Here is a 15,162-nt window from a genome sequence, read left to right as displayed (position 1 = left end):
CCACATGAACCAACAATAACTCCTTGACATCACAGTCTGGCTTCACACCCAACCACAGCATGGAAACAGCTGTAGAGAACCGAATCCGAGGACCCGACCTCTGCTGGATCTGCTTCTTCCTGTCTGAACAGTCTGTTTGTCTGTTCCTCTGTGCCAGGGAAGCCAGTTACCTGCTATGTGTGGTACTACAAGGATCCTCACTGAGCCCAAGACTGAACATATACATGATCCGTCTCACCATCATCATGCGCAACCAAGACGTTCTTTCCTATTCTGATGACACCCAGCTCATACTCTCCTTTACGACAAATCCCCCAGCACCCGGAGCAAGTTCATGCCGGCATGAAAAATGTGGCTGACTGGATGATGACAAACTCCCTCAAAACTAAACACCAACAACAGATATTGTGGTGATTGAGAAGATCATGTTACAATGAGACTCCACCTGAACTAGGATCTGGTCTGAACCCCACCTCTGATGCCAAAGACCTCTGGATCGTTTTCAATAATAAGCTCAACATACTACCCAAGTCAACGCTGTGATAGCTTCATGCTTCCACAGCCGGAAGATGATGAGGAAAATCTTCAAGTGGCTCCCTACTGGGACATACTAAACAGTCACTCCAGCCCTCAAATCTAGCAAACTGGACTATAACACTCTTTGTGGGGGGTTCAGCGAACAACTAACCAGACGACTACAAATCATTTTGCTGCAAGAATATCACTAAGCCTCCACCCACTGCACACACTTTCACCACACCTCCAAGAGTTCCACCGGCTCACAGCATTTGCTTGATTGTTTCCATCATGGGTCCAGAAGTGGCCATAGCCCGGAGACAGCTTTAACTTCTGTAGTAAATAACATATGCAATTAAAGTAGATGCTGGGTACACCTCGTTATTATTTCTACTAGACCTATCCGCAGCTTTTGATACCATCTCGCCTACGCGTCTGGTTGGCCGTCTCAAATAAATTGAGGTCACAGGCTCCGCTTTGATGCTTCTGTCCTCATTTCTCACTGATCAGTCACAAAAGGTAAAACTGGATCAATTCTTTTCTGACGCTACTCATACCTTCTGCGGCGTTCCACAGGGTTCCTTATTGAGTCCTTATTGAGTCCTACCTTGTTCAACATCTATGTCTCCCCTTTGGCCACGGTTATTAGAACTTTTGGGCTGTAGTCTCTTTCCTATCCGGATGACACACAAGTTATTGTGTCAATTACCAATAGCATTGAGGCGTGCACTGCAAATTTTAAGAGCTGCTTGCAGGCTGTGGCCACCTGGATGGTAGACATCTACCTGCGACTCAGTGGTGACAAGACAGAAGTCCTGATTTTTGGCAACCAACAATATATATGGTACCACTCTTGGTGGTCTGAAATGCACGTCTCATGCTCCTCTCTAGCTCCAGCAGCAAAGAATGTTGGTGTCCTAGTTGATAGCTCTCTCTTTTGACCCCAGATCAACAGAACAGTCTCCACCTGTTTTGGTATCATCAGGATCCTGAAGAAGAGCCTTCCATGTCTCTCCTTTTCCTCTTGAAAGCAGGCAGCTGTGGCCCTAGTGCTGTCTAGATTGGATTATTGTATTTTTTTTGGTGGGGAGGGGGTTCCGGGTTCCAGTCCATCAAGGAGGGGGGGGGGGGGGGTCTGTCGAAGAGCCAGGTTTTGAGGTTTCTCACGAAGATAGGGAGCAATGTTGCAATGAGTCGGCTGTTCAGGTATGCTGGTCCGGTGTCGTGGAGGGACTTGTGTGCGTGGGTGAGAATCTTGAAGGTGTTTCTAGCTTCAATGGGGAGCCAGTGGAGTGTGTGCACGTGCTGGGAGATATGGCATGTCTTGGCAGGTTGAGGACCAGTCTTGCGGCGTCATCTGGATATTTTGTAGCTTGCAGGTGAGGTTTTTGTTTCTTCTGGCGTAGGGTGCGTTGTAGTAGAGTCTTCTGGTGACGAGGGTGTGAGTGACGGTCTTTCTGTGCTCGAGGGGGATCCATTTGAAGGTCTTACGTAGCAGGCGGGAGGTGTGGAAGCAGGAGGATACGACGGAGTTGATCTGGCAGTCCATTTTGAGCTTGGAGTCAAGGATGATTCCCAAGGTTCCGTGTGTGGTCCATGGGGGTTCAAGGCCCTCTGCCTTGTCCATAAGGCTCTTCATAACTCTGGTTCCGAAGGTATCAAAACGTTCTTCCTATTGTATGTCCCTACTAAACAACTGCGGTCTGCCAGCAAAAACTAGTTGGTAGTCCCAAGGTTCAAGAGAGCCAGGTTGGAGGGGGCAGGGGGGTAGTGTGTGGGGGGTGGGGGGTAAGAGCTTTTTCTATTGCTGCCTCTAAGCTTTGGAATTCTCTCCCACTATCAATCTCTGGGTAAGACTCATCTTCTGTTTTACAAGGCCTTAAAAACATGGCTCTTTACTCTTTAATTTTTAGGCCCCTCTTTTGTGCTTCCTATTACCGCTGGCTCTATCCGCAGCGCCTTGATGCCTTTGGGCAAAGTTTGCGCTCTATAAGACTAATATTCATTCATGCATTCAATACACACACAAGCACAGTTCAGCTCTTGACCCACATTTTCAAGGCACTACGCAACACTAGCTCGCTTGCCTCAACAGCCGCATCTGCTTCAACAAGCCGCTCAGCTGGACTACTTCTTGCACGCAACCCATGCAGACCAGAGCTGGTGGCTGGACCTTCTCTTAAGTCGCCGCTAAAGCCTGGAACATCCTACCACTACACACCAGGGTCTTTTCTTCAATTCCAGAATTCTGAAAGAAAATGAAGACCTGGCTCTTCGAGTAGCCTTCCCACCTAAAGAGACAAGACTAGTGCGACACCTGCTCAGTTCCAGGATACACTCCCGGGTGATGGTACACTCTACAATAGGCCTAACATAAGAATAGAGCAAGAGTTTCAGAGCCGCTCTCAAAGAGATCCAGGCGCTGAGGCTTAAACATCAGGTTCATAGCCTGAATATCCCTGACTCATTGTGGCGGAGGCAAAACCTTGAACTTCACTGTGTCAAAAATGGCTCCTGTAAAGGGGAGTCCCTACGGTGAAGCAGCTAGTTGATGCAGAGTGCAAGTGACTGGAAAAGGTCTGCTGTTATCTTGCAGTGGCCTGCAACTGACTGTGGTGAGTCCGCCTTCAGCAGCCAGTTATAGAGGTAGGTGAAAACTGGTATCCCCAAACTCTGAAGATGGGTGGCAACCACGCTTAAGGGTGCTGGTAAAGTAGAAGTGGGAGCAGAGCAAACTGCAAATGCCCCTGGCCAATCTTGAACCACTGAGGTCCTCTCTTGGACTGCTGGACAGGCATGTGCATGTGTGTGTCCTACAGGTTCCAGACATCATCCATTCACCCAGATTCAGTGAAGACAGAACTTGGGCCAGAGATAGTATTTTGAATTTGTCCTTCCGTACGGAAGCATTCAGAGGGTGTAGATCAGGATAGGATGTAGGCCACCGTCCTACCTCTTGAGGAAATAGTGGGAGTCACAACCTGCTCCTACGTCCGAAGTAGACACTCTGTCCATTGCCCCCTTGGCCATCAGAGCTTGCACCTCTTGCAGCAACATGGATAGGTGCATCTCTGGAAGCCACTTTGATGTGGGAGAAAGTTGAAGTGGATCAAGTGGTAGTGCAGGAAAATCTGGAGAACCCATCTGTCAGATGTGATGGTCTACCACAGTAGAAAATAATGTATGATTCTGCCCTCCAAAGGCAGCTGTGCATGCTGGCTATGCACTGCTAAGTGCAAACTAAAGCTGCTTGTAGGCTTATTAACCTAGTGACCTGCACAGTGCCTGCTTGATCTCAATCCTCTACCACAAATGAACTGGGAAAACCATTGCATTAGTGGTGGTTGTGGTAATGCCTATACACAAGCTCTGTGGCTTAGCTTTGAAAGGGTCAGAACTGCTGATGAAACACCAGTGAATTGAATCAACATTTGGCGGTGTAGCACCAGACTTTTATCAAAAGAAGTAGGTTGGGAGGACATTCATTTTCCCTCCTGGCAGCTGAATGGTGAAAAACTCACTCCTGATTTAGGATCCATCCCTTCTCTCGCTGTCTTCCTGAAGAAACTTAAAATATGGCTTTTTCATCTTTCTTAATTTTGTTAGTTAGCATCACTGTCATTATTTTTGCAGTGACTGCTAAGCTAGAATCTTCTTTAGCACACCCCCCATTTATCTGACATTTGTCAAGTTAATCAATTACTATATTTATCCAAGGGTGGACCACATTAGTCTTGTAGTCTCTTGGTTTAATCAGTATGACTACCCCATCCCTGGTTAGTATCTCCTTTCGATGCACTGCACCTCATAGTCATTTGACTTTCTTATTCCTGTTCCGTATACTGTATTGATAGCCACACATTTCTTCAGTAGGATGCCATTTTAATTTGGTTTCCATATGAGTTAATTCATAATTTATTTGTTTATCAATGTTTCTGAAAGAATTGTATTGTGAAATCATAGATTAATTTCTTTATTTCCCCAAAGCATTGTGTGATTAGAAAGAGCTTGTCTTCAGGGGGCTTGAGAGGGAATCACCAGGAATGAAACAAAGTATATACACAACACATATCATTCTGAGTTTTCCCTCACAATATGCCAGTTAACTTCTTTTACAAATGAGTAGTAACAAAGTTCCACAGCTACTTATATTGATGTAAACAAAAACAAAGTAGATGTGTCCAGTGTTCAAACCATTATTAAATGTTCATGATACTATTGAACAGATAACCGAAAGTCAATTTGTTATATAAAAACTAAAATTGCACTTATGTGACATTGATAGCCACCCTACGTTTTGCTGTGTTAGAAATAATGACAGCATTAAGAGGTGCTTTGTGAATCACGTTGTCCTCTCTGTGCTATTATAATGTTCTTGAAACCATAAAATGATATTTTCTGATGGTAAACATGTGGGTGCTATCTAAAGTGTGGTGATGCTTAAATTACAGGTTGTGACTTTAATAGCAATGTGCTTGTAAGCATGTGATGTTGTAAGGGCAAAGCTAACTTAGCAAAATAAATCCATTGGAGCAAGAAAATTGCAATTTGTCAAAGCCGTAAGAGCTCTGACAAATTTAGCCAGGAAGTTAGGTAAGCGTCCCATCGCAGAATTGCTCGCAATTTACAAAGCTAGATGCATCTCATCTGCTGTGTATGGAGCTGGAATATGGGGCTAGGTAAATGTGGATTCACTTTATGACAATTGAGAACACATTTTTTAGATATCTTTTAGCCACCACAAACAGTACAGCTACGTATATTGTCCATGCCGGGTTGGCAATGTCATAACTCACAGACCTAATTACAATGCAGCTGGTCCTTTGTGGCACAAGATCTGGTCAAGCGTGGCCACAGGTCTTAACAGGGGTGTGATTGAAGATTGCTTGAGCCTACAGCGTGCTTCAAGTATCCCATCCTGAATACTTCAGCAACTCTACCATTCAAAGGCAAGAACTAAAGACCACCTGCATGTACTTTTTAGAGAATTTGAGATTCTCTCTTAATAATGACAAACCGACTTTTAGAGAGAACCAATTTCTCTTAATGCAATCAGGGATACAACCATACCGTTTAAATACAAAGGGAAGTTATGACTGACCGTTAATGACACGCTTAGGTAATTTTCACAATACGGCTACATTTCCTTACATGAACGTTTGGTCACGCCCCCTAGACCCTTGAGACGATATATCCTCACAGACCACGCTTCGCGTTATATTTTTCTGCAATTTTTATACATTGCTAAGGAAAAGATGGATTTTGCCAATTTTAAAAGAGTTAGGACTGAGACAATGCCGTCCCGCATTTATTAAATTGCAACTTTTAGAAAATGAAATTTAGAATGATTGTATAGCTAAAAATATGAAAGGGATTGTCAGATTTTAGAAAAACAATGTAATATCTCAACCCCTCACTGCGATCAACCGGATTTCATTTCTTGCCCATGCATATGTTGGAAGATGAAGTACGACGCTTAAGTCTTGTTAATAATGTTTTTTAATGGCTTTTAAATCATTTTGTAGAATTGATGTATGTTCTTCTTGTACCATGCTTTCATGATTTAATACTTGAATCGAATAAAGCGAATTTTGATTTGATATTTTCTGATGGTAAACATGTGGGTGCCATCTAAAGTGTGGTGATGGTTAAATTACATGTTGTGACTTTAATGGCAATGTTCTTGTAAGCACGTGATGTTGTAAGGGCAAAGGTAGCTTAGCATAAGAAATCCAAAATACTATAAAAAGTCTGATGGTACCATCCTGGAAGTCAAAATATTGAATGTTAAATGTCCCTATTATATAACACATTATCTTGGCCCTTACCTAGTATAGATCAATATACTGCTAATCCTAGTGCAGCCATTCGATGTTACTGAAGAAATGTTGCTTATCAAATTTCACCATGAAAAAGATGTGGATAGCTAGGGGCTGCACAACTGCCCATTGATGTTTCATTTAACTTAAATAGAATTGTTGGTTACTTCAAAATAGCTGTGGTACAGCTTAGATTGGAGTTGTTACAGTACTAGGACAGTTTTAGCTCTGCAACTATCTTATTGAAAAAGGAACCATTCTACTACCTCAATACCCAGGGTGTGTGTCATAAGTGTGTACAACTATTTCACATCAATAGTACACAGTCACCCTTTCTTAATGATAAATCTTCAGTTTCTGTAATTTTTTTAAAAGTCTGTTGTATCTATAATGTATAAATGACTTTTTTGTAATTTTGGTTGCATGTGAGATATGAACTACACAGGACAAATAAATGGTTCCTACATGGTGCTCTGTAACAGGAAAGATGTAGATAAGAATAGGCTGTAGGGACGTGTGTACTGTTGAAATTTCCTAATAGAGTGGTTTGGTGCACTTTAGAAATTTACATCTCTGGACTTGGCTTCTGTGTCAGGACATTACTTTGACAAAAGGACCTGCCTATATAAAAAAAACCTCATTATGATGATAGTATAACAACCCATACGTTATTGATCAAGAGATTTTGTGGTTGTCTTTCCTTCAGATAAATCTGTTCCTTATACACACAATGAAGATTCGCCAAAACTTGTTTCACCCCTACTGGCTTGTCCTACCCAAGGCTTTTTCAACGTTGTCTGGTCATTAATGATACTTCTGTTTGTAAAATGTTTGCATTCATCATGTCTTCACATGAGCAGCTGGAGAAAACACATAGCAGCCGCTTCATGTTTTGTGCCAAGTGATACCCTAATAAAGTTATTACATAACTACAGTAATCTTAGACGGGACTTGCTTAGCTTTTATTAATACCTCCACCCATTCATAGGTGCAAATGTGTACATTAGATTACTTTTACTGCTTGACTGAAGGGAGAGAGAACCAGAGGATTGAGGTGCTTTGCTCACATGACTCAACATTGCGAAGATATTTTTTCTTTCATGATTATATTGCTTTAGTCCTGATTTATAATGGAAATAGCATATTACACATATTAAAACATGATTTCTACGAAGGATTGTGGTTATTTTTAATTGGTTTGTTCGCAGACTGTTCTTCAAGAGGAAATGGAACGTGTACAGACCTTTTTCGTCAAGAATAAGTGTCGACTTCCTATTAATCCAAGCCTGGTGCCAAAGGAATGTAATACTAAGGTACTCTAATTGCTGTATCTTAATTTTGATGTACTTAAATGTCATTAGTATTGCAACAGAATGTTTTCTCTAGAGATAGTGCTTTGATCTTTAGCATTTATTGACCAAATTGCTTTTGATTATTGGATATGTTTCGAAAACTGTTTGAGATGAAGTCCCGAAAATCACAAAACAATTATGCATCAGAATTTAATCTTTAATAATTTCTAAACCTATGTAGCTTGTACTGCCAGCTAAATTGCTGATCTGTGCATCCTACTTGACTTTGTGCTTCATGTGGCGTCCGATATTCAGAAAAGAGTACTAACAGTATTAGGAGAAGAGAATATGTTTTAAACTGTAATTGGAATTAATTTTCTGAAGATAGTTGGGGGAGTTAAAGCAGACATGAATAAAAGTTTATGAAACTCAATAGGTGACAATTGAGGCAACATTATTGCCCACCTCCTGCACTCCAGCATTTGTAAGTTTGCTGATAACCAGAATGCTCTACTACATCCTGGGTGGAATTTTTGACAATGTATATGTGCATGTATTGGTATTTTTTCAGTTCCATCAAAGGTGGGGAGTAATGTAATGCTGGGCATCAAGCTATCATTGCGCATTTATTTTACATGTAACAATCAGTGTGTGTATGAGACACAGGCACGTTACATGATTTACCCAGGGTCACATGATGTTTAAGTTTGGAAACTGGTAATCAAACTTCCTTCTCTTGGTCCCTGGATCAGCAGCGTAGTCAATAGACCATATCTCCTCTTATATGCAAAGCGATTTAGCCAAACAGACAAAGTTTCCTTCCATTATCGGGCATTTTGTTAATGCCTGCCTAACAGGCACTTGCAAATTGCCATTGGGTATGGAGGATGTGTACAATTCGAGAGCCTCAGCCCATGGGTTGTCTTACTCTATGAACCACAGTGCGACAAAGAAATATGCAACTTTGGGCAGTGGAATGTTGACAAAGTATCACAGGAAAGAAAAATGTTAAATCAAGATTTTGTTTTAGAGAAGCTATTATGCCTATTAATTATTAATGAAACATAGTCACCCTACGTTCTGAGCAAGGCTTTCAAGAATGTTATCCATATTATCTAAATGTGTAAACAATCTTCCAATGTATCATCCATGACAAAATTCTGCATTAATGCCTGTAGCCATTGTTTCCCCTTCCTTGATTAAGAGGCTTGTCCACTCTGACACACCTTTGTAAGTACTCACTTGTACACATCTGCGGAGTACTCACAAATGTGTTGGTCTTGCCGAAATTGTATAGGGTCCACACACTGAAAGACACATTCATACTTAACATATACATTTTAGCTTTTGTGAATGGCCTCGATGCCATGCATGCTTGAGTTGCAGTTTTTTTCATTTGCAACTTTCCTGTTTGCGTGTTGAATTTGACCCGTACTGCTTTGAATAGAATGCTAAGTTGTGGCTGTTAGCATATAGAGTAGACTTATGCTGAATTCATCTCTATTTGCTTTTATCCCCATGAACTACTCTCAATAGTCACAATGAAGTCAACAGTTGTAGATGCCTGAACCTTTTTTTTCACTGTCAAATTTCATGTGGGCTGCACAAACCAAATCACATATTATTAGGTTGAGTGCCTTTTGTCCACACCCTCCTCTTTGATTGCACCTGGTAGGCACAGATTACCCCATAAAGCAGAAACATTTGAGAACTTTATAAACTGGTATGTTTTGCCTATCTCTGATCAGGCTGTAAAGTGAGAATGTAGAGCTGTGAACTCAATTCATTTTTGAAAGTTTAGATTCGAAACCCTGTGTGGTGTTTTCAGTTAATCAGACCAAGTACATCATCTTTTGACATTTCTTCGGGATATAAAGTAGAACATTCTGGCAGTTTTAAAATGTCAACACAAACATACTTGGGAAACGCAGGGAGCGCTAACTTTCTTACTAAGGATACATTTTTTAAACTACCGGTAAATGAAACTCTTGCTCATTTTCTTTTTTTTTTTTTTTTTTTTTTTTTTTGTAAACCTTTATTAGCATTTCTCAGTTACATTCAAAGTCTACCAACCACCATGGTTGAACACAAGCACAGAGGTAAGTTGAGCAAACAATATAGAACAGGATCAATGCGAAAGTACACCTCACAGTATCTATGTGTAACTCAGGAGAGCTTAGTAGAACATGTTCACAGGATTAAGAAAGGTTTGTTTTTAAAATTAAGAGAAAGCAGGATCTGATGCCGCACAGTTAGACCTTGCCAATGCTAGGGTTACACATAAAATAGGATATTTACGGCAGGACCACCATAGGCAGGATATTCGTGTCAGGACGTAGAATCAGGATATTCAATAAACTTTACATGTCCCCACCCAAACAGTGTCCGTCTGCCATGTCATAGAGCATTACAAAACATAAACCCCTGAACTGAACCAGGAAAACGCACGGAGAAGTACCTCTAATCAGACCCGCAGAGAAAAGAAGAATAAAAAGAAGAAAGGAAAGAAAAACCAAAGTGTTAACAAGAAAAATAAAGGCCATAGAACTAAGAAAGGGAATCGAAAAACAAAAATACCCCACCCCCATCCCCCCACCCTGCACCCCTGCATACGGCTACGGCCTACCCCCCTAGCAGCGTGCCTGTCGCCCAGTATCTAAACCCGAAATATAGAGAGAAAGAGATAAAGAAGAGAGAAAAAGACAGTATTCCACACGAAGTAAGAGAAAGAAAAGAAAATGAACGAAAACCCCACGAAAGGGGAAGAAGAAAACATGGAGGGTCCCCAGTACAGGCCCACGGACGACTCCCCCCCCCCCCCCCCCCCCCCCCCCCGCCGCCTAGCATCCCTGCAATGATACCATAGTGGATGATAAAATGTCAAAGACATAAGCAGATTCAAGATCACAATTACAGCCCAGCCAGCCACCCGAGCAAGATGGAAACCTCCCCATGCCAGTACAAAGGAACCGAGTGTCATTGATGTACACGCACTTCGATGTCCCGAATCAGAAACATATCTCAAACATTATGAAGCGGGAGAAGGCAAGTAAAATAACACCGTGATCGGGCAGACCAGACCAAAAAGGAATAGGAAGTCTTGCAGTATTCCGAGTAACTGCACCGTCAGGGGTTATCCGCTGCCATTTTAACCGTCTTCGATCCAGACAACAATGTGTAGGAGAACCAGGGCAGCCATTTCGCAGTTTCAAAGCTCGACACCAGGAGAGGCGAGCGAAAGGGAGAATAATCAAACATAGCCGGTGGTCGCTCCAGTTAGATAATGTATCCGTGGAATTAGGTGTCGATGAAGCAATCAATTGAAAGCAAACAAGGAGTTGTACTTGCGTGAGCATTCTTCCGCGCCGCCGATAGAGTCTAAGCAGGGCCCCACCACAAAACCTGCTCAACGAAGGCCGAGCAGGGGCCACATGAACAAAGTCTCGCAACGAAGATACCTGCGGCAAAGCGTTCTCTCCATTCCAATGACACCGGGCCCACCCCTGTAGCAGTCCATTTCCAATTCCGTCCTGCCAGCGCACGGGGGGCATCCGATCCACTCCCCTCGAGCCACTGCGCGCGCTTCCAGCGCCGTCTGTAGACACACCACATGAAGTCACTACTCACAGGGGGGACCCCCAACACGAACTCCGCTTCGACAAATGCCAGGGCCGCCCGCCCCGAGTTCGAAAAAGAGGGGATGGTGTCGTCAGTACCCCCACGTTAGTACACATTATAATCATCATCCCACTGCGTGGCGGATGAGCACATTCGGGCCCCCACAGTCAAAAAGGGCGCCCCAGTGGTACAGCGCAGCAGCCAGCCCCAAGTAACTAAAATGCGGGGAATAGGCAGCGCATTGCGGGCCAAACAGCGTTCCAACCGAGTAGCCAAAGGCAGTTGGTGAACGAGCAAGGCCGTCGGGGGGAGAAGGGGGGTGGGGACACCAAACCAGCCCTGAAGAATAGCATGTGTTCTGCCCTCCCGGTCCACGGGGCAGCGCTGAAGCCAAGTTCTCGGGGGCGGGCTGACCTGCATAGCAGTTGACCGGTACCTTCTGGATCCCAGCGGCCGTTGTTATTGCACTCGCAGGCGGCGGTGAAGTCACGCTAGGTCCCGGCTGCAGGTCTCATGCAGGCCAAAATCACGGACGTCCGTAACTCCGCTTCCAGGGCACGGAAATCGCTCGGGGTCGGACGCATCTGCTCAGCACCCCTTCCGACACACGGGAGCGCTGGAGCTGTGCGGGGTGGGCGATGAAATCAGGCGACGGGAGAGGAGAGCCGGCGGAGACGGGAGCCCGGGCGACCATCTTGCCCGCCGGTCTGGCTCCGCCCCCCCTCTTGCTCATTTTCAACCCAAATGTACTTTTGATGCACTAAAATGGGATTTAAAATAAATATTTCTTGTGTTTTAAGATTGGTTTTAAATGATAAAAAATCGTATTTAGAACGATTCTCCATTTTGTCAGAATTGTTTTTACAATTGAATAATGTTTCTCCAATTTCTTCAGCTTAACTGTGGCTCATAAACAGTTGTTCTTAATGTTAAATTATATTTGTCATGCTAAATCTTTTTGTGCTGTGCGCAGCTGTTTTTGAGTGAGTGGGCGGAGAGGCAGAAAACATTAAACAAAATGTCTACTTGTTGCTCTTACCCTTTGTATTGCTGAGTCTTATCCATGTTAAATGACTTTTCAGGTGTGCTCCTTCTTCAATTCAAATGCAGTGCCACTGAAAGTTACAATGCTAAATGCAGACCCCCTTGGTGATGAGATCAATGTCATGTTTAAGGTATGTATTACTACAGAGATAAATAAAAAAAAAAATCTTTTTGTAAGACCTTTATTGCACATTTGTTCTTATGTACACAGCATTGCACCTACAACCTTAGAGGCCGGCTGCAGCGATCATAGGTTTCTCAGAGTCCTGTTCGGAGTTACACAGCCCTTTAGCCGACAGCCATAGGTCCGGCGGCATGACAGAGGTATCAAGTGCAGATTATACTTTTTGTTATAGAATAGTTGTCGTCTGACAGTTTTTCTAAACTTTTTGATTTGCATACTAAAGTGAAACAACAAAAAAGAAAAATAACATCGACCACTGCACCACAGCATTCTTCCTCCCATCACCTGTACAATGATATCATTAAGCTTCCAACATCATGTCATACATGTTGCCTGTACTTCACTCACTTTGTTCCGGCGACTGCGCATTAAGATAATCAAGTAAATAAAACCAATAGTCTTTGGGACGTGACCTGGCCGGAAGTTCTTCTTCATATGTTGCTAGTGTATCTCGACAATAGACTAGGTCCTCTAACCAGTGCCGTACCGTTGGACATCTTCTACCGTTCCAGTGGAGTGAGACTCTGCGTTTAGCCATCAACAGGGTAATAACACAAAACTTTTGTTTCCTTGCCCTGACTTGAGGAACGAGGCCTAGTAAACACACCCGCATCGTACAGTCAATTTGTGTCTCCAGCATAGTGCTAAGTGCTCTCGTCACCTGGACCCAGTAGTCTGCAACTTTCGGGCAATGCCATGCCAGGTGAGTAAAGTCAGCATCTTCCTGCCTGCATCACTTCCACCTAGAATCCGCACTTAGCCCAGATCTATAGAGCCTATGTGGCGTATAATACATTTGATGTAAATATTTGTAGTGAATGATTCTCAAATTACCATTTGGAGTCAGCATGTTGGTCAACATACACGTGGACCATTCCTCTGTGGATAAAGGTTCAGACATAGCAGTCCTCCATTTATTTCTCATTGTCTCAGTGTTGCCTGCAATATCCTCCTGCAGCCTAGCATATAGTCTCGATACTATGTGTGTTGCCGTGGGCGTCGTCAGTATAAACTGTAATGATGTCATTTGTTGGGGCTCCTCAGGATATGTCTTATAGTGTTCTTTTACTGCTCTTTGCAACCGATAATACGTGAAATTGAATAATAGTGTGGGATTACTGATATAACTAATTTTCGCTAGCGGTTTGAATACACCTTCATGATACAGATCACTCTTTCCATCTATGCCCGCTTGTCGAAGTAGGTCCATGCCCACAGGCTCTTGAGTAGCCGAGAGTGCCGGGTGGTGGGGCAGCGGTAATGCCGGAGCATATAATGGTAGCTTACCCGCTTTCTTGCCCATCAGTCGCCAAGCTTCATTAGTGGTGTCTATAGCGTTTATGTCACGATCGTGTAATTTCGGCCGCTTATGAGGCAGTATGGCCGATAGTGGGATCGGGAACGCATCCCCTGTCTCGACAGCAACATGTGACATGAAGGGTATTTCATGGTACCAGTAGTGAGCAAATTGTGCCTGCGCACATAGATAGTACAGCAAGAAGTCAGGCACCTTGAATCACCCCCTGTGCATACGGCAAAGTCAACGTCTGCAGGTCCAACCTAGCTTGTTAACCCGCCCAGATGAGACTAAGGACTAGTTTGTTTATATTGCGGAACACTTCTGCTGGTGGTTTAATGGGTATGTTATTAAATAGATAGAGAAACTTGGGTAAAAGCACCATTTTGACTGTGGCAGTCCTATCTGCCAGCAAGAATGGCAGTTTGTTCCATCAATTTACTTTTTCCTCCAATGTGGAAATGACTCTTCCATAGTTTGTGCGGATGACTAATTCAGGATGTCTATGGAACCAGACTCCTAGGTAGCGCGTGGGCTCCTCTTGCCATTCTAACGGGTAGTCTAGCGCAAAGGGGACTGTGCTATCAGTCAGCGCAATAATGAGGGATTTGGCCCAGTTTATTTGCAGGCCCGAGTGCTAGCCGAATTTAATATATTCACGCAATAGCGGGTTGAGGTGTTGCGCCGGATCCTTGACGTATAGCACCATGTCATCCGCGTAAAGGGAATATGGAGGGGGCGCGTCTGGAATTGGAGGGCCGAGTAGTGATGACATTGCCGGATTTTGCACGCAAGGGGATCTAACACCAGAGCGAATAGCATTGGGGATAAAGGGCATCCTTGTCTGCTACCCCGGCTAATTTGAATTGGATCTGAGACATAATTGTTTATTTTTATGCGAGCTGATAGGTTAGTGTATAGCATTGATATCCACTGCGTGAACATAAGGGGGAAGCCCATGCGTACCAGTACGGCATGGAGGAATGGCCATTCAATCGTGTCGAAGGCTTTGGCAGAATCCAACAATACCGCCACAGCCTTGGTCTCAGGTGTCAGGTAGTGAGAAGAGATAAATAACATGATGTGATTGTAGGTGGATGATGATAATTGCACAATTTCTGTCATGATCTTCACAACATACATTTTCCAAGTCCGCCAGTAGCAGTGGAGACATATTCAAGGTATTTGTGGATCCAGGAAACTGCACTTTTTTCCAAATCATTTATACAAGTGCAAAGTTGCGACCAATGACAATCATATCAGGGCCTAAATTAATGCGGCAATTTAACTTGTTCAATAGATGTAATAGTTTCTAAACAAGAAATAGTTAGAACCTTCAGTGGATAATGATGTGGGCATCTACAGGCCCAAAAAGCATTAATCAAAGCTAAC

At 43.4% G+C, this 15,162-nt stretch overlaps 1 protein-coding gene across 1 annotated transcript in view; it reads left to right on the top strand.

Annotated features, from left to right (window-relative positions):
* Window positions 1-15,162, top strand: part of PIK3C2A (phosphatidylinositol-4-phosphate 3-kinase catalytic subunit type 2 alpha) — a 553,726-nt gene that overhangs the window by 118,004 nt on the left and 420,560 nt on the right. The window contains exons 4-5 of the mRNA XM_086954142.1: window positions 7,544-7,648; window positions 12,328-12,420. Of these exons, the coding sequence (XP_086810268.1) occupies window positions 7,544-7,648; window positions 12,328-12,420 (198 nt within the window). The remainder of the gene's footprint in view (window positions 1-7,543; window positions 7,649-12,327; window positions 12,421-15,162) is intronic.

This window comes from Lissotriton vulgaris, chromosome 2_1 (genome assembly GCF_964263255.1).
Source record: "Lissotriton vulgaris chromosome 2_1, aLisVul1.2, whole genome shotgun sequence".
In the NCBI taxonomy this organism is placed as follows: domain Eukaryota; kingdom Metazoa; phylum Chordata; class Amphibia; order Caudata; family Salamandridae; genus Lissotriton; species Lissotriton vulgaris.
Note: the sequence above shows the minus strand (reverse complement) of the source record. Positions and strands in the feature narration are given on the sequence as shown.